The 20,037-nt window shown below is 34.3% G+C and overlaps 1 protein-coding gene across 3 annotated transcripts in view; it reads left to right on the plus strand.

The window, feature by feature from the left end:
* The window catches only part of NAALADL2 (N-acetylated alpha-linked acidic dipeptidase like 2), a 1,304,194-nt gene that overhangs the window by 721,983 nt on the left and 562,174 nt on the right, over positions 1–20,037 (plus strand). For all 3 annotated transcript variants that reach the window (XM_057737701.1, XM_057737703.1, XM_057737702.1), the window contains exon 7: positions 8,658–8,777. In XM_057737701.1, coding sequence (XP_057593684.1) covers positions 8,658–8,777 — 120 coding nt within the window. The remainder of the gene's footprint in view (positions 1–8,657; positions 8,778–20,037) is intronic.

A 20,037-nucleotide genomic window follows, 5' to 3' on the forward strand; every position in this document is an offset into this window, starting at 1 on the left:
TTTCATAATTGGCTGCCTTTTTCCCCCCAGATAATCCATGGGATTAGTTTCCACATATTTAAGGTATATATTTTTTCCTGGATTTAAAATTTAGACAGAAGCATTTATAAATAAAGAAGTAATCTATCACAATATAGTGTCCATAGTAAAATATTTGTTAGGGAGGTTACAACTTATTCCCGGGAAAGAACAAAAGCTTATTTTATGAAATAAAAGTTTACAACAAAGATAGTTGAATTCACCTAATTGGTTAAAGTGCAATGGACTATTTTTCTCCCTCTTCACTGGAAGAAACATGACATTTATTATTTTTTTTAATTTATTTTTTAAAGATTTATTATTTATTTTTGGCTGCTTTGGGTCTTTGCTGCTGCACGCGGGCTTTCTCTAGTTGCAGAGAGCAGGGGCTACTCTTTGGTGTGGTGTGCAGGCTTCTCACTGCAGTGGCTTCTCTTGTTGTGGAGCATGGGCTCTAGGTGTGTAGGCTTCAGTAGTTGCAGCACACAGGCTCAGTAGTTGTGGCACATGCGCTTAGTTGCTCTGCAGCATGTGGGATCTTCCCAGCCCAGGGCTCTAACCCATGTGCCCTGCATTGGCAGGAGGACTCTTAACTACTGCGCCACCAGGGAAGTCCGAAGAAACATGACATTTTAAGTGAGAGTGTTTGACTACAGATTTCTAATTTGACTGAAGTTATTTCTAAAGATTCTGAATCACCATAATTGTTTGATAGCAAATTCTAGGTCAGAATTTTTAGTTTTAACATGATTCAAAGCATACCACTTACAATACTGTGATAACATAACTTTCTTAGCAGATTTATAGTTTAATTTCTATAAAATGCCAGTGTACAGTTTACAAATAAGATTTACCTCATTTCATTGGCTGCTGCAAATTCAGTCTTTTCAGAACTAGAGAGATCTGTGCCAATGTGATCCTTAGGTTTATGCAGTATTTTGATACACTAATATAATTGATTTTAAGGAAGGAGAATTTTATCATATTACTTTCATGGTCTCCAGGAAGAATTCTCCTGAATGAATTTGCATCTCCTTCAATATCCTTACCTTAATAGCTTGAGTATCATTTATTAAAGTACCCTTTGATTATTAATCTGTTTTTCCCTGTATTTTAATTCAATACTGAAAGATGAACTGACTAATACATAATTTAGCCTGCTAGCTGTCACTACACCACATTTAGCAAGTACACACTGAGTGCCTTTTTTACGCCAATCACAGGGGCAAAGTGGTACATTTGAAAGCTTTGGACGCTGGCCGCATGTAGCTGGCAGCTTAATAGGGGAACCTGGCAGTTAGGTAAGCAATTACACAACTTCATGGTGCCATCCTGCTGTGAACACTAGCAAGTTACCTAAATATTCTAGACTCTGGTTCCTCATCTATTGGGTTGGCCAAAAAGTGCCTTCAGTTTTTAAGTAAAAATACACATTTTTCATTTTCACCAAGAACTTTATTGAAAAGTATATTCATCCTTTTGTTCTGCTACTTTCTGCCATTTTTCAGGCAACTTCATAATTCCATATTCCCAAAACTTTTTGGCTTTTTGAGCAAAGAAGTGTTCCAGGTGCCTTTTATAGTCTTCCAGGGAATTGAAATCTTTTCCATTAAGAGAATTTTGTAAAGACCTAAATAAATGGAAATCTGAAGATGCAATGTCTGGTGAATATGGGGGATGAATCAACTTCCCAGCCAACTTGTAACAGTTTTTGCCTGGTCATCAAAGAAACATGCAGTCTTGCAGTATTCTGATGGAAGATTATGCGTTTCCTTTTGACTGATTCCAAGTGCTGTTTTCAGTTGGTCTCATTGGGAGCAGTACTTGTTGGAATTAATCGTTTGGTTTTCTGGAACAAGCTCATAATACAGGACTCCCTTCCAATCCCACCATATACACAACGTCACCTTCTTTGGATAAAGACCGGCCTTTGGTGTGGTTGGTGGTGGTTCATTTCACTTGCCCCACAATCTCTTCCGTTCCACGTTATTGTGCAGTATCCACTTTTCATTGCCTGTAGCAATTTGTCTTCAAAACAGAACATTGTCTTTATGTTTAAGGAGAGAATCCCATGCCGAAATGTGGTCAAGAAGGTTTTTTTTGCTTAACTTAAGTGGAACCCAAACATCAACATGATTAACATAACCAAGCTGGGGCAAATGATTTTCCATGTTTGATTTGGATATTTTGAGTATATTGGCTATCTCGCATGTGGTATAACATTGTTCTCAACTACTGTCTCGATTGGATAGCTATCAGCTTCAACGGGTCTATCCTACCGTGGAGCATCATCCAGCGAGAAATCTCCAGCACGAAACTTTGCAAACCACTTTTGACACGTCCTATCTGTCATAGCACCTTCTCCATACACTGCACGCATCTTTTTTTGTGTTTCCGTTGCATTTTTACCTTTCTTGAAATAATAAAGCATAATATGCTAAAAATTGTTGCTTTTTTTTTCTTCCATCTTCAATATTAAAATGGCTACACAATTAACTACTTTTGATGCCTTTTTTTTTAAATGCACGCTGATATGACAGCCGTCACATACAATCTAACAAAATTGTTTCAAATAAAATTAAAGACAACCAAGTGCTACTAGAGCCCTCTTATGGAAAAAAACAAACGTTTTGGCTAACCCAATACATAATGGGCAGAAATACCTACCAAATATGAATGTTCTGAAGACAGACTGAAAACAATTGATATAATCTCCATGGTAAAATGTCTGGCACAGAGGACATAAATGGTTAAGTATTGATTTTCTTTTTCCTTTTTATCGTAACAACGCTGTCCAGTTTAATCCTTCTCATAATACATAGGTGCGTGCAAGTACTCCCCCCGCCCTCGCTCTCTCTCTCGCTCTCTCTCCCTCTCCCTCTCTCGCTTTCTCTCCCTCTCCCTCTCCCCCCCCCCCCCCTCGCTCTCTCTCTCCCTCTGTCTCTCAAAGGTCCTATATTCAATGTCTGGTTTCCTAACAGCTGGGGTTTCCTGTGAACCTCCTCTTGCTCTTCTCTCTCTCTCGCCATTACCCACTGCTTGCCCTGCTCTACTTCTGGATTTTCTCCACTTTGCCAAGATCTAGGCACACACTTCAACACTCTCTAATGTGTATCTTTTTTTTTTCTTTTTTGCATTTTCAACTACCTAGAAAAGTCTTAAGTAGTGCACTTTTTTCTTCCCAGCAATTTGTTTTCTTAATCTGGTATACATTCTTATCTCCAACTTGCATTATTTTGCCTGTTGACTTTGGAGATTATCGACTTAAATATGGAAATGTAATCCTGACAGAAATTTGCTTTACTTTGGTTAAATTTCTATATTACAGTAGTTTTTAACTTAATTTTCTCTCCTTTAGATGGATATGTATTATATGTTAGATTGTAAAACATTTTTCAAAGTTGTTAAAAATGATTATATGCCAAGACAAGTGGCTACTCTGGCTTATCTTTGTGTTTTCTGCTTTCAAAACATGGTCACTGTAAAAAATAAAATATAATATTCATTGTGCCATTAAGCCTTGCATTTAGTATATCAATGTAGTAAATATTTTTTTCAGCATGTGTATATATTACAGAAATAAAAAGTGATCAAATTGACAAGCCTTCCCTTTATCTGGCCTTTTATACTGAAGACAGCAGAAAGGATTTTGTGTCTCCTGCTTAATGCGGAATTCAGTTGGGATACACTAGTTTAGCACACTAGCTAGTGTCCCTTCTGACTGGTTGGGAGTCCATTTTAATTGATTCGTTCTTCTGCTGTTCTAGTTATTAAATATTTTAAATAACTAAATATTAAATTATTAACAGCTATTTAATATTAAAATATTAAATATTTTATATAGCTGCATTCTTATGCCAACTCCATCTTAATTAGTCTTTATTAGCTAGAATACTATTTTGAGAAGTTTAAAAGGGTAGTGGTTGATTAGTGACGTCTGCCACAGGGGTAAGAGGAAGTAGCTTTGGCTTTCATGTTTCAGTACATTGTGGTTCTCATTATAAGGTCTACAATAGAAAGCCCTTCAGTGAACTTGAAAAAAAGAACTAATAAAATTCTAACAGTCTTTGAATTTTGAGCTCTTCATCACTACTGATAAACTATTTTTTTTTTAAAAAGGGTAACAGTAAACATGGGAGATGATTCTGAGTTTACAAGTTTTTAATAAACATAAGCACTTTAATGTGAAGAATATTCAAAAGCTAGGTTACATAAAATAATAGTAAATTTCTAAAGTAAAACTTGTATTTAGATGAATAGTACTTCTGATAACCCTGTATTTTGTCAGTATGAGCACTGCTTGGGTTTACCATTTCTGACTTTGAGTAGAAAATTACCGTTTTAGTCAAAGCAGGCTTTTCAACATTCTGTACATTCAGAATCCCTCTTAGAGAAGAACTAGGAGGATTCAGAGTGATTGATTTGGTTGAAAATGTCAAGTCTGAAAAATTTCAAGGCATACATCATTTCATAAGCACGAATCCTTTTTGCTACCTCAGGTAGAAGAGAAACATGGCACTGGACTGTTCCTCAGTGTGGAGCCCAGGCCACCAGCGGGTGGAGGGGCCCAGAAACACTTCTGACCTAGCCACTCTCCATGGTTGTTCTATTTATTTTATTTAGCTGATTACAGAAAATAACAATTCTATTCATTTCTCTTGTTTATTCTCTTCTGTTGCTTCTTCACAGGATAGTCTCTCCATTTTCCCACGGAACGTTTGATGTTATAGAATGTCAATTTTTAATGTTTTGATTTTTATTCATTGCTAATTATTTGGTTTATGATACCTTCTAGTCACATATTTTACAGTGGATAGAAGATAATTATATTTTAATGTTCGTTTCTAAAATGTACCGATATTCTCTTAGCTCTTTCTACGTGGCCCACTATTATCTGTTGTCATCCCAATACTTCCTTTTTTAACAATGTATAAAATATTTGGTTTTCTGTTTCAATTTTTCTAAGTTCTTTGTTCAAAAATTAACATAATTTAAATAAAAAGTAATGTGTATACTTTTAAATATTTCTCTCTGGTAAAAAATAAATAAATAAACAAACAGCTTGTTCCCTTTCACTCTGCGCCTCTCATTTACTCTTTCCTATGTGTCAGGAAGTCCTCTATGTGTCAGGGAAAAACTGGTGCATGTAGAGTGAATAGTTCAAGAAGCACCTAGATTCCTATTTCCTTGGCATTTCCCAAAGACTACTCAGATGTGACTTAATCTGTGATATTTGGACATAAATTAAACTTAGTACCCCAAGTGGTTAACTGGATGATTTTCTAGTGTGCCAGAATACATGCAATAAGAAGAGGTTCATTGTAGCAACAAGAATGGTTGGAAAAAATGGCATGACATTTTATCATATCATTGTATATTGATTTGTCTCAGAAAAATTCAATGTGCTTTCCTGCAGCTGTGATTTTCAGTTTGCTTAAAGGTAAATAGAGAAGACTTTCGGAAAGGACCTGGTTCAGAAGCATCCTTTGAAGGCAATAGATAATTTTTATTATCACCTGTCAAACCGTCAGAGCATTGAGACTTCTGTAATTATTGACTTTTAATGCATAGCCGCAAAGTACATAAGCCAAAATAAATTGAAAAAATGGTGCTTGTGTTGAGGAATATTTTTGTGGGAAAAAACCCTCTTACATGTTAAAATGCTTTAATTATTGATGTGTGCTATTTTTAGAAGATGAGTTAAAGAGCTCTTTGATTGAAATTGCCATTGCTGATGCAGGCTGTTACTACTTTCCAGTAACGTAAATGTCTTTTACAGAATTGTTATTTTAGTAGCTGCCATATCTTTCTGATATGAACAAAAACAAAAAGTCATACTCAGTCTGGCCTAAACCCTCTCAGACCAGTATGGTTTTCCCCCCACCTCTCCTAATATGAAAAATATATTCATTCATATAACCAATTGGATAGTATCCCTGTTTTAAGATAAGTGAATCATAATTGGTAGGTAGCTTAGCAAGTTGAAATGGAAAATATGAATTCTCTCATTTTCACAATGTGATCATTAATATTATGTAATCATTTATTTAATCAGGCTTTAAAATTATAGATCAATAGTTATTTATATGGTAATGGTATCAGCAGACTCAAAAATCAAATTAATAAGATACTTATTTATAATCACATTTTAATAGGAGCAAAATTATGATCAAAAACCATTCCAACAGAAGTCATTTTAACAATTAGGTTTTTTTTTTCTGTTTTTATTGGGGTATAGTTGTTTTAGAGTGTTGTGTTAGTTTCCACTGTACAGCAAAGTGAAGTAGAATTCCCTGTGCTATACAGCAGGTTCTCAGTATTTATCTGTTTTATACATATTAGTGTATATATGTTAATCCCAATCTCCCAATTCATCCCACCCACTCCCCCTTTCTTTCTTTGGTGTCCACACATTTGTTTTCTACCTCTGTGCCTCCAATTCTGCCTTGCAAACAGATTCATCTGTACCATTTTTATAGATTCCACAAATATGTGTTAATATATGATGTTTGTTTTTCCCTTCTGACTTACTTCACTTGGTATAACAGTCCCTAGGTCCATCCACGTCTCTACAAATGACCCAATTGCATTCATTTTTATGGCTGAGTAATATTCCACTGTATATATGTACCGCATCTTATTTATCCATTCATCTGTCGCTGGACATTTAGGTTGCTTCCATGACCTGGCTATTGTAAATAGCGCTGCAATGAACACTGGGGTGCATGTGTCCTTTTTTTTTTTTTTCTTATTTATTTTTTTGAGGCATGTGTCTTTTTGAATTATGGTTTTTCTCTGGGTATATGCCCAGCAGTGGGATTGCTGGGTCATATGGTAATTCTTAGGTTTTCTTGGCAAATACATTTGAAAGTACTATAGCTTAACTTTTGGGAGATACTGTAACTGTAATCATTTCAATTCAAGACAGATAAGCTGACAGTGCATGTTGGACACCTGGGTGAGAATGGGTATATGATGGGCCCTTTACTGAGGAAATTGCCCTGTAATTGAAATTGAAAATTATAGACACAAATATGTACAAAGAGATGAATCTTAAGAAACAGATCACTGTGAGAATCAAGGTAGATAAGGTCACATATAATTGGGCAACAGGTAGCTGCAATTCATCAGGTAGGTAACATGGACTTTAAGGTATTAGGTTTTTACAGGTGCAGATGAATATGATGGCTAAGGAAATATTTCATGCCAGAAATGCTTCCTTGAATAGTTAGATTTACCGATTTCTTGTTGGTGTTCACATATTCTTCAAATGAGCCTTTTGTGGAGGTGCTTTGTATACAACCAGCTGAAGTGCATTATCTCTGACGGAGAAGGGTGGGAAGTTAGATGTCTGGATTCTTCACCTCCATTCTCTCAGTATTTGCCACCACTAACTTTTTATCAACACTTCAATGTAAATATGCTATACTTTGAAACACCACACTTTGTATTCTAATTTTATCATTGGAAAGCATAACAGCTATTTTATTTTATTTTTTTTAATTAATTAATTATTGGTTGTGTTAGGTCTTTGTTGCTGCACATGGGTTTTCTCTAGCTGTGGTGAGCAGGGGCTACTCTCCATTGTGGTGCACAGCCTTCTCATTGCAGTGGCCTCTCTTGATGCCGAGCATGGGCTCTAGGCTTGAGGGCTTCAGTAGTTGTGGCACACAGGCTCAGTAGTTGTGGCTCACAGGCTGTAGAGCACACAGGCTTAGTTGCTCCCCGGCATGTGGGATCTTCCCGGCTCAGGGCTTGAACCTGTGTCCCCTGCATTGGCAGGCAGATTCCTAGCCACTGCACCAGCAGGGAATTATTTTAATAATAGACGTTTCAGAAAGTAAAGACGAAAGGAATTATCTTGGCTGTAGGAGTATGTTGAACGGAACCCTCAGGACAGTACTTTTCAAGGGCGCGGGGGAAGGGGAGGGAAGAGTCACCACATCTGGGGATTCCCAGTAAACTTTCCAGGAGGGCATACAATTTTTTACATTAATAAAAGGAGACATTTAAAAATGAGAAATATTGATATAAAATATAACTATGGGGAGTAGTGGGAAATATGACAGAAATAGTTGTTTGGGGTCATATTCTGAAGTCTCGAATGTCACAGTGGTAAATGTGTTTGTACAGGTTGTGTCCTGCATAACCCAGGGGGGTGTCATTCACAGATGGATATGTGCACATCTTGAACAGCTGTGTGTCATGAACTTTGCACTTAATTTGAATAACAATAGAGGATTTTTTGAGTTGTTTTCATGTCTGGGAATGGCATAATTGTTGTTGAACCTTAAGGAAATTAATTTTGCAGTATCTTGTAAAATGATTCAAATTCCAGAAACATGAATGTAGAATATACCAAACTTGGTGGTCTGTTAGAGGCATAAACTGGGCTTGTAACTTGTTTAGAAAAGAGAGCGCAAAGCGAAAATGACTAAACTTTTTTCCCAAGTGACTTCCGAAGAATTGTTGTACCCTGATAGAAATACTGTAGAAAGGTCGTGACTGAGACAGGATAAGAGAGAGATTAGTTCTCCTTTGAACATTTCAAATTACTATGAATGATTTTGTTATGCTAAATGGACAATGCGCTGTAATTCCTCTGACAGGGCTTTATTTTTCTTTGTTTTCTCTTTCAGGCTGAAGTCATTGATGTGAGTTATGGAAATGCAGATGATTTAAAGCGGATTAAAAAAATGAAAAATGTCACAAATCAGATTGCACTTCTGAAATTAGGAAAATTGCCACTACTTTATAAGGTTGGTCCAATGGGTGTTATTTGGTTGTGGGGTGAATATCTTGTTCAGTTTGGGGTTATGTGTGCATCTGAGAACATGGAGAGAGAGAGAGAGAGTGTGTGTGTGTGTGTGTGTGTGTATGTGTGTGTGTGTGTGTATAAGAGCAAGAGAGTGGAGAAAGAGAAAGACAAAGAGGCATAGGGTGTCACAGGAAGATAATTTTTCCAAAAGGGAAAATTTTACATTAAGATCTTGAAGATATTGTGAGTTTGTGGGACCTTCATAAAACTGGTATTCCCTTCATAATACCTATCTGGAATGTGAAAAATGAGAACCATGGTGTCCTCTTCTCGTGACATCTGAGAAATTTCTAATCTATTATCTAATTACCATGTGCTTTATGTTAGGCTAGTATCTCGCTGATTGATACTCCTTAGTGATTAATTTTGTCAACGGTACAACTTCACAGTTACTGACTGTGCTCAGAAATTTAATTAAAATATAATATACTAAGGAGTAGCAGACTTTTGATTTATTTTATTTAAATAGAAGTTTATTAACACTCATCTACTAGATGCATTTACATAATTAAAGCAGTTCAATCTAAGCATCTCATAATGAGCCACCACAATAGAGTCACTACTGCTCCTTCTTCCTTCATTTTCTTTTTCTGTTAAAAAAGAATGGTCAGTGAAGTTATGTCACTAGAATGCTCTGGTTCTGAAGAAATGTTGGATTTCTCCTCATTCATACCTCTATGAGCTTTGCTAACTCCCAGGAGCAAAAAAAAAATTTCCAGAAATCTGTTGGCACACTCTGTAAGGACTCAAGAGAACACTCTGCGCCTGCTTTTCATTATCTTCCAAGGATGCCCTTGTACTTAAATCAATGTCCGGTAGTAGATAATAGGCCAGAATTTTAAGATAGTTTTGAAAATATAATACACGTTTTTTTTGTAGGCTAACTTGTCTGTATGTATTAAAGGCCTTAAAATAATCATTTTGACCCAGTAATTCCATTTCAACAACATACCCTAAAGGGGAGAAAAACAGAGACGATGAAAACTATGATTCCCAATGATGTGAGAAAATATGTAAAATGATATATACACACAGTTTAGCGTTGAACATTATGCTACATTTGTACAGCTGAAAAGACACAACAGTTACAATGTAAAGGATATCTAATGATATGCAAATATCCTCATAAGACAAATAAGTTATTGAGGACATTTATAATAATTATGTAACAATGATTATATTATTACTTCTAAAAGTAACATTGTTAGGAATATGGGCTAAATATTTTTCAAGCATTTTTAATGTATTTTCACATTAATCTTTACAATAACCATAGTGGTGAGGTACAGATTATTATCTTCTATTTATAGATGAGTATCATGAGTGCATGAGAAAGGAAATAAGACAGAGTGTACTCCTTCTCCAGCAACAGCCCCAGTTTGGTAGAGGGACAAGAAGATGAAATTTTAAATCAAGCATAAAGTTTTGATCATGGTATGAAACTAGGTATTCTAATTATTTACTTAAGACTAGTGATTCAAATTGCTCAGAGGACATTTTATTACCAAGAATCAGAAGAAGCCTTCCTCTTGTTGTTTGGGGAAGAATGTTCCTTTCCAGATGTTTTAAAAGGGCAGTAGGAAACAAATAGACCCACTTACCCACAGGGGATACGTTCCAATACTTCCAGTCGATGCCTGAAACCACAGATAGTACCAACCCTACATATACTATGTTTTCTCCTATACATCCATACCTAAAATAGAGTTTAATTTACAATTAGGCACAGTAAGCGATTAACAACAGTAACTAGTAATAAAAGAGAGCAACTATAACAATATACTATAATAAAAATTATGTATGATACCACCACAGTCACTCCAAAAATCTAGATGGCTGCTTAGTGACTAACTGGCAGAGTAGCATATACAGCACGGATATGCTGGGCAAAGGGATGATTCACATCCTGGCTGGCTGGAGTGGGGCGGCCTGAGATGTCATCAAGCTACTCAGAACAACACATAATTTAAAACTTAGGAATAGCATTTTTGGAATTTTCCATTTAGTATCCTTTGGACTGCAGTTGGCTATGAATTTCTGAAACCTTCAAAAGTGGGACTATGGATAACAGGGAACTACTGTAACAGAGCTTTGGGTACATTACATGAATCCTGCTTGTTCACCCTAACAGTGATACAGATGACTAAAGTGTTGGCGGTGGTAGGGGCAATAATCTAAACTGGGTTGATGGAGCTATGGGTGATTTCTACTTCTTTATATTTTCTGAATTTCTAATGATTGTGTATATATCTTGTAAGGAAAAAAGTCAAAGAATTCACTTAAGGCATTTAAAAATTTGTCTAACAGTGTTTATAGGCCAAATACTCAAAATCCTTATCAGTAGATAATGCCTGAAGACTTATTTGACTGCTCCGGAGAGTATTTACATTATGAAACCATTTGGGGAGGTCCACAAAGTAGGGAAATGGCAGTTTGTCTAGAACAGGACACAGTTATTAAAAACCTGGTACATTTTCTCTGATCATCTTCATTAGCAAAGAGGTCAGTGCTGAATTCCCCTCCAGAAAGAGCCTTGCCACAAACTTGGCATTATCTTCTAGGCAGAGAAGACAGGGCATTCTTTCTTTATCCTTTTAAATTCTATTATAGACATCTCTGTTTTCTGCAGATTATCCCAGAGATCATGGAATCATTGATACCATATCTGTTAACACACATTCACATTGTAAAGAAAAAAGAAAGCATGGAGTAGACAAGGTTATATAGCATGATTATAGCTGAATTGCTTCACCTGTCCATCAAATATATTCTGAGGCTGAAATTGGAAAATGAGGTAATAGAGTAATTCAGCTGGGTTAAAAAAAAAAAGGCAGAGGACCAATTGGCATCTATGTGAATTACAACTTTTAATCATGATTCCAAATGAGCATCTGGACTGGGAACATGGGGCCGAATGAGTAAAGAGAAAAGTTAATCGTATTTTAACTGTGCAGTAGTAACTAAATCATAGTTAAAAAGTGAATCTGGGAAGGAATCTCTATCTGAGATAAAGAGGGCAAAGGGGAAGCATAATTGTGATATTATCTCCTAAAGTGAATAGAAAAATAATCTGTAGTCAGGAAGGAGGAGATCTCATTAGTTCTATCATAAATGGTGTGTATGTGTTAATGTAGTCTCTAGGAAGGGATTGATGAAGAAATTCCCACATTTGTAGCAGGAGCTGTAAAAGGCAGATGGTTTCTAGCTATATAGTCCACACTTTGTTCCTGCAGGAAAGGGCCAACCAATTTCTTCAGGACGAGCTTGTGCTAGTTTCCTTAAGCTTAAACCTTAGAGGAAAAGGCTTTAGGTTTCTCTGAGCTTTGTATTTATAGCGGTTTATTTTATAAGAGAGTGCTTTCATTCCTTAAGCTTTAAGACAAAATATTCTTTTATATGTCATAATGGATTCACTTAGATTTCTCTCAGTGACAATCTGAGACATAGTAAAGCAGATCCAAAAATCCTCGCAAATTCCCAAATTGCTAAATAGCTCTCTAGTATGAAATTTATTTTATAAAATGCAATAAAAGCATCTGGCTTTCTTTTAGACTCATTTTCGCGGAAAGCAATAATAATAAAAAAAAATTACTGTGTACTCCCTGACAACTAGAAATCGAGTAAATCCCATTGAAATGTGGAAGCTGGGCCATTGTTTGGGTCCACACCACAGATAAGCCCCGGGTCTTCTAAGAGTCAAATTTGCATATGGTAAAATTACAAATGAATAAATATCGTATGCCTTTTGTGCATGGTGAAGTTACACATAAAAATTCATAAATGCTGTTGCTATTTTTTCATAAATGAAATAACATACAGTACGTTCCTAGTACTCACAGATAGTAAGATACTAGCAAATATTAGTTGGTTTTGCATTTTCTTATATACCTTTTTATCCTTGTAATCACAATTTTAATGATTTGGGAATCCAAATGATTTTGTAGCTTCCTAAAAATGAAACAGTTTCCTATCCATTCGTTAGTTAAGATTTATATTTTAACATCAATTTTGCATTGTTTGGCCAGCGTATGACTTAACCAACTACCCCTCAAGTCTGTAAAGCATGCTTATAGAGGTAGGCCTTTTGGAAGAGGCTGGAGAGAAATGAGAGGTAGAAAACAATTGTTATATGTTTATATTTTCAAATATTCAATAGATGGTTTCCAATAAATTAGGAAAAAAGTAAACTTCATATTATTTGAATTTCAAACCCAGCTTCATCTACAAAACAAGTAAATTTAAAATGAGTTAGGGGCTTAGGGAGGAAATCTCTATATTTGGTGATTTACCAATCAGTACTCAACAAATGGACAATAGGAAGATCAGTAAGAAATTCTCTAGTTTAGGTAAAGTAAATGCTGAGAAACTGTATTTTGCAAACTTACCTCACATAAAGCATTTGCATGCTTTTCATATTTGCTGAACTATACTCTGTTTCATTTATTCCAGTCTCCTTTTTTTCTGATGACATTTATTTAATCCCTAAAATAATTGCATTCAGAGTAATTATTTGTTTATATCAGTTAATAGAGTGCAGCATTTACTCTATGTGGTAGAAATTTAAGATGGTAGTTCTAAAATTTAGTTTTTATTTCCCAAAATTAAAATATGATGTGTTTAGCTGATAATTAGCATCAAAAGTGTGATACCTAGTATAACAGTACAACAAATGCATAAAAAAGGAACTCAATATTTCTTGAAGATACAATATCTATGGTGTGTGTGTGTGGTGTATGTATGTGCACACGGGTACAGCTTTATGTGTCACGTGACAGTGAGGCTGGGAAAACAGGAAAGAAGAGAAAGACTCTTTCCTTATTGAAACTTTTGATGCATTATAATTTTCCCTGGTATTGATGAACCTAGCAGATCTATTTACATGATAGTCTGTGAATATTTCAGATGAAAAAAACCCATTTAATTCAGTGTCATTGCATGATGTTTTGGGTATATTTTGTATGTGGAGGCAAACTTGCTTCTTTTTTAAGACAACTTTTGAAGGCATTACATGAACCAGAAAAAGTGAACACTGTCTCAGTACTTAGGGTGTGCTTGTTCACTGGCTGATTTAATGAGGCACTTCATTCCCTGTTCTCAGAAGTTATTACAAAAGACCAATGCTCCAGATTTTGTAATTGTAAGAGTCTGAAGCTGCTCCATTTGTCACAGAAAACATGGTCAGGACTAGAACACAAAATCAGAAAACAATGGTTTAACGCATTTAAAAGCCAAATCTGCTATTATTTCTTTTTTAATCAGAATGTTTTCCATTTTCCAGTGACTGACTTTAGTTATTTTTCTAAATGACTTAGACCAAATATTACCATATCTGCAAAAGGTAATTTTTGTTGAAATACAACTTCAATCATAAGTTATAATGAAAAAACTTTAAACTGAGTGTTAGTCTGCCAGTTAGGAGTCAGACTTTAAGAAAGTGCATTTAGAACATGAATAATCCTAAATGTTTCTGATCTTATTCCTAAAATTAAAGTACATTTCATGGCTTAAAATCAAATGAAGGTATGTCTGCAAATCTTCAGTCTGTTGTGAATGACTCCTATAACTTAGAAGTCATGCCTGTATTTTGCCTACATGATAATATAATTTAATTACTTTTACTCACTGACCGTTTGAATATTGTGAAGTCATAACAAGTGACATCATTCATTAGAAGGGTTGATTTTTGCATGTATCTTATTGTAGTATGTTAAGCGTAAATCATCCCCACACATTCATGCAAGTTTGGTAGCATAAAAAAAGCTGCTGAGCATTTTGTTTGTCTTAAATATTATAATACAAACTAAGAAAATTAAGGAAGCAAGAAAGAAGTCAGAGACAAAGGGAGGAAGGAAGGATAGAAGAAAGAAAATGGCAGTTGATTCCCCCCTAGTTCACTCCCTAAAATTACATGTTTCAGAAATCTTTTTTATACATTATATATTACTCTAAAATCTGAAAGGGTAAGTTTTAGACATTTTAATTTTTGAGGAATTATTTGGACACTCCTGTATAGATGTCTCTATGATAATAACATCTGGCTTTGTGTTAATTCTGAGCTATTCTTTCACGTTTCAGCTTTTCCCTCTCTCCCTCTGTCTGGTTGACAGTTTTCATTTTTTCCTGCTGTCGATGGGTTTCCAGGTCTTTCCAATGTGTTGTATTTGTTCCGTATTTGACAGGTGATTTGTTTTCAGTAGTGAAGCACAGCATGGCAGGAAACAAAGATGGTAGAGACAGGCTCAAGTTCAAGCTTCATGTTTATGTGACCTTGGGATATTACCTAACCCTCTGAAGTCTTAAAGGCCTTTTTTTGTTTTTAATCTCAAAATGGTGATAAAAGTAATCCCAGCTCACAAGGTTGCATGAGCATTAAATCTTAAAATGCATGCATAATTCTTAATAAATGTTAGTTACTATTAGTAAGCCCTTAAAATCTGAATAAGATTCTAAAGAGAAAAGATATGAACTTAATAATGGGGAATGACAGCTCTCTCAAACTTGCAAAACTGAACTGAATATAATAATATCAATATTAGATAAATCAATTACAGAAATATGGTCTCTCAAGATTGCACTTTTGCATTATTTAACAGTTAAGGATTATGCTGATATCATGTAGCATACTTTGAATCTCAAACAGAAAACCTAAAGTTGCTTCTAATGATTTTTTTGGAATAAGGCAGGTATAAATAAGTGAAGAAATGACTGTTAAAAATAACTATAACTTGACTATTAAGGATGAATATAAAGAATGACCTAACAGGTTAGTAGATGCTTTTGATTTTTACATTCTTCAGTATTTACTTTTATGCATAGACTTTTTTGTGAGGTGATAGTATTATACATTAACAAAATAGTCTTGTTTTAGGAATTAAACTATATTACATTTATAGAGTAGTTGTATGAATATCTAACACAAATTTTAAACTTATTTTGAGAGTTGAAGTGTCATGTATGGCTCCAAGAACATCATGAAATAGCCTACATAATGCTGTTGTAAAAATTAAGTTAAATAATACATGTAAATATGTCAAACAATTCCAAGAGCATATTAAGCACTCATTAAAAGAAAGCTAATATTTTGTTTAATCACATCAAAGTTTTTATTAAATAGTACATTTTCTGCTTGAATTCTATTTTTCTTAATGGTCACCATTCTATGTGATCAAAAATCTAAGACGGGGGGCGGGGGAGAGTCAAGGAAGGGAGGGAATACGGGGATATGTGTATAAAAACAGATGATTGAACTTGGTCTACCGCCCCCAAAAAAAAAAAAAAAAAAATCTAAGACCTTATTGTTTGTTAAATGGTATGGTCCCAGACTTGTTTGTTTAGGTAAAGGCTCAGCACTTCAGTAAAGGCTTTAGATTATTGCAGGAATGATTATGATGTTGAAACTGTAGTTCAAGATTTTCTTACATATTTGAATTTAGAATATCCTAAAACTGACTTGGAGATTTTGCCTAGTTCCTTTCACTTCATAGAGGTCATGGTTGTTAATTTTTCTAATTAAAAAATAGATAAACCTTTGGCTCTACATGAAGAAAGTTTTAAAAGAACCCACTTGATGTCTAATTATTAATCACTATACGACACTAAGTTCTTTTATTTTTGCTTTTTTTTCTCATTCATTTTCTTATGATAAAAATAGATCAGTTATTACCTTGATCAGGAACACATTGGTAAGGAGTCCTATGCAGCAACCTGGATTTTACTAATTTGTTGTTGCTATAAAATATGTGAAGACAGAGTTAAATTACTTCTGGAAGGAAACACCATTGAAAAAAATTAATACTGGGGGAAAAAAGTATCTCTTGCTAAAATTTATGTAATTAAAATTACAGCAACACAATGTATCTATTTTTAAATTCAATAGACTTCTTATTTTTATGACAAATTAACCTTTAATAAGCTATAAAACCTTAATGTAGCTACATAAGCTTAAAATATTTTCACTTGAACTTTGAAAACAATATGCACTCAATAAAATATTATTTTAATAAGTAATTATTAACAGGTGTTAATTTAATCTCATAAATATTCATTAAATTGCTTTTTAACTGAAAATATATTTTTACTGTGTTTATGCAAAAGTTACTGGGAAGGTTTTATAGCTCCACATATATAATAGTCAAGAATAAAGCTTTTGTGGTTTTAATAACCTGCAGGTTGAGAAAAGCCTTACTATTATAGGTTTTTTTTAATAAATTTATTTATTTATTTTATTTATTTATTGGCTGTGTTGGGTCTTCGTTGCTGCACATGGGCTTTTTCTAGTTGCTGTGAGTGGGGGCTACTCTTCATTGTGGTGCACAGGCTCCTCATTATAGTGGTTTCTCTTGCTGTGGATCACGGGCCCTAGGTGCGTGGGCTTCAATAGTTGTGGCACATGGGCTCAATAGTTGTGGCACATGGGCTCAATAGTTGTGACTAATGGGCTCTAGAGCACAGGCTCAATAGTTGTGGCACTCAGGCTTAGTTGCTCCGTGGCATGTGGAATCTTCCCAGGGCAGGTTTCGAACCCATGTGCCCTGAATTAGCAGGCGGATTCTTTACTACTGTGCCACCTAGGAAGTCCTATTATAGGTTTTTAAAAAATTACTTTTCCTTACTAGATTTGCATTTCCAAATTTTATGAAATCTTTACCCCAATTTTGTATATTTTCTCTTGTATTGCATTTTAGATTATACCTTGTAATCTCATTTGGCATAATAAATTTCTTATGTTTTCTTAAATTAATAATAAATAAATTATTTGAATAGTTTAGTCATGTAATATCTAAATGTTACAACTCTGACGACACCAAGAATTTCAGCCATTATTAGAATAATTCCATGCTTTAAATCAATTTTGTATTGGAAAATTTAGAAAAGTTAAAGTGTCTCTATAATCCCAGAAATGTCGTATAATAGCAGAATTAAATTTGGACTAATATTCACAATCTAAGAAGAACTATAAGCAGATTCTTCAAAGAAAATTATCTTTACTCTTCAATTTGCTATTATAAATTTGTTTTAATCTAAATCTATTAGGTTGTTAAAATTGCTGTCCCTACCTAACAATAAAGGACATGCTTATTTTTCATAAGTGTGTAAATTACCCGTATCAAACTTCTTTCATAATTCTCACACAAAGACAATTCCCATGCAAGATAAATTTCATCATGTATAAAATGAGTCACTGAATGAAATGCAGGAGGAACCCTTATAGTTTTAACATGCCATGCTTACTTCACACTGGTCTGATTCCCAAATTAATAACTGTTCTAACACAATTTCTTTGCTTTTAAATAATAGCATGTCTGTAATTAAATAATAGTACAATTTGGTGATGGTATTATAGACATCTGTGATATTATCAAATTTATATCTATATAAATACAATTTGTTATAGTGCAGTTTAATTTTAGTTTTGTTAAGAAAAGGACAATTTTAACGCTTTGCTTTGCCTTATATTTTGGATGATACCAAACTCTCTTCTCAGTTTTATAAACTTTGCAAGCTCAAGGATTCTTTAACTTAAGAGTAGAAGTGGTTTAAAAAATTGTAATATTCAGCAGATTAAAATGGAATTAGTTTTTCTCCAAAGTTATCATTACATTACAGATGGGAAAGCATTGTTCTACACATTTCAAATCCTTCCTTACTGAGAAGTTTTATGTGACTTCCATACCAGGTTTTCTAAACCTTTCACACATGTATGATGTGCCTGGATTAATTTTTTTTAAATTTAAAATCATAAACAAAATTAAGCAAATTAGCTTCCTGTGGTATTATGTGTGCTAACATATTCTGTTTTAATATTTGTAGTTATTGATTTCAACATGTTTTCATGCACAACAGCCTATTGCAAAGTAAACCAAAATATAGGTAACTGCAGGATATGATTCTGTTTGGGTCAAAAGATTTATTGATGAGATCATTAATAAAATAATTTAATTTCTCAATTTTTCAAAATTGTCTGCAGTATTCTTGGCTTCTTTGTTGTCTTTCATTCTTATACAACAAAGCTAAATAAATGGCAGGGCGTATTTAATGCTCAACCAGAATCAAAGAGGTCTGGAGAAAATAGAGTAACCTGTGTTGGAAACAAGTCAGTGAAACATGGCTACAAACGATGTACTAGAGGTGATGATTTGCAAAACATATACAAAATTATTTATCTTGGGTCTTTAAAAAATTCCCAATATGAATTACCACATATGTAGATTTATTTTCTTTTATTTGACTTGGCTTCATTATTTGTGTGCTTTGATTACAAAACAGGTAGATAAAATCCATTTTAAAAATAAGGTAGATGAGGCAGCTGATAAGCCAAGAAAGACTTGTGTTTTATAATTAATTTGAGGTTGTTTAAAATTCTGATTGAATAAAAAGTGACCTTTTGCCCTGAGCCTGGGAAACACGCGCATGCAGATGACATTTAATAAATAGGCAGAGTTATGTGATCATGTTCATGTGATTTGGGAGGTTCGGGGGAGGCCTCTTGGGCTTAAATTATATCCATTAAATGCTGGAAATTAGAAGTTACTTCCTAATATATTTAATGGGAAGTTTGTCAAGATGTCATTATACATAAGATAACATAAAAATTTTATTAAAAGGTAATTGATATAAGGATAATACCAATTCAGAATCCCTAGCATAGGGAAAAAGTAGGTATAATTTATCTGGGTGATGGGGCTTGGAGTAGAAGAGTTTACTAAAGACAGATTTGAATTTGTCGCAATTCTGGGTGGCCTTTGTTGTATACATTTACATCAGTTGTTTATTTGCATTTGTAGTAAGTTTCCTACCTCACATCCCTTGGCTAAAGTATAGAATCTGATCAGTTACATGAGCTTGGAATCCCAGCTCTACCACTTAAATTGCTATGAGTCAGTCTTCAAACCTTTTAACCTCTGTAAGACTTAATTTTCTTTCTTGTAAAATCAGTTTAATAATGATCACCTAGCTTTTAGTAAATGCTCAGTAAATGTTCATTATTATTGTTGTGTTGTAACCAGGTAAAGGAACAGCTCTTACTGTCACTGAAGATTTTTTAAAAACATAGTTACCCAGATAATATTTATGTGACAGTGTAATTTTCTTTCAGATACATTGTCTCATATAAACACCCTATCTCATATAAACATCGGTAGTCCTCACAAAATCCTGGTAAAGTAGGCATGGTCACAGCTCTGTAGCTAGCAACTTAATTG

Source organism: Hippopotamus amphibius, chromosome 6, assembly GCF_030028045.1.
Source record: "Hippopotamus amphibius kiboko isolate mHipAmp2 chromosome 6, mHipAmp2.hap2, whole genome shotgun sequence".
NCBI classification, from domain to species: domain Eukaryota; kingdom Metazoa; phylum Chordata; class Mammalia; order Artiodactyla; family Hippopotamidae; genus Hippopotamus; species Hippopotamus amphibius.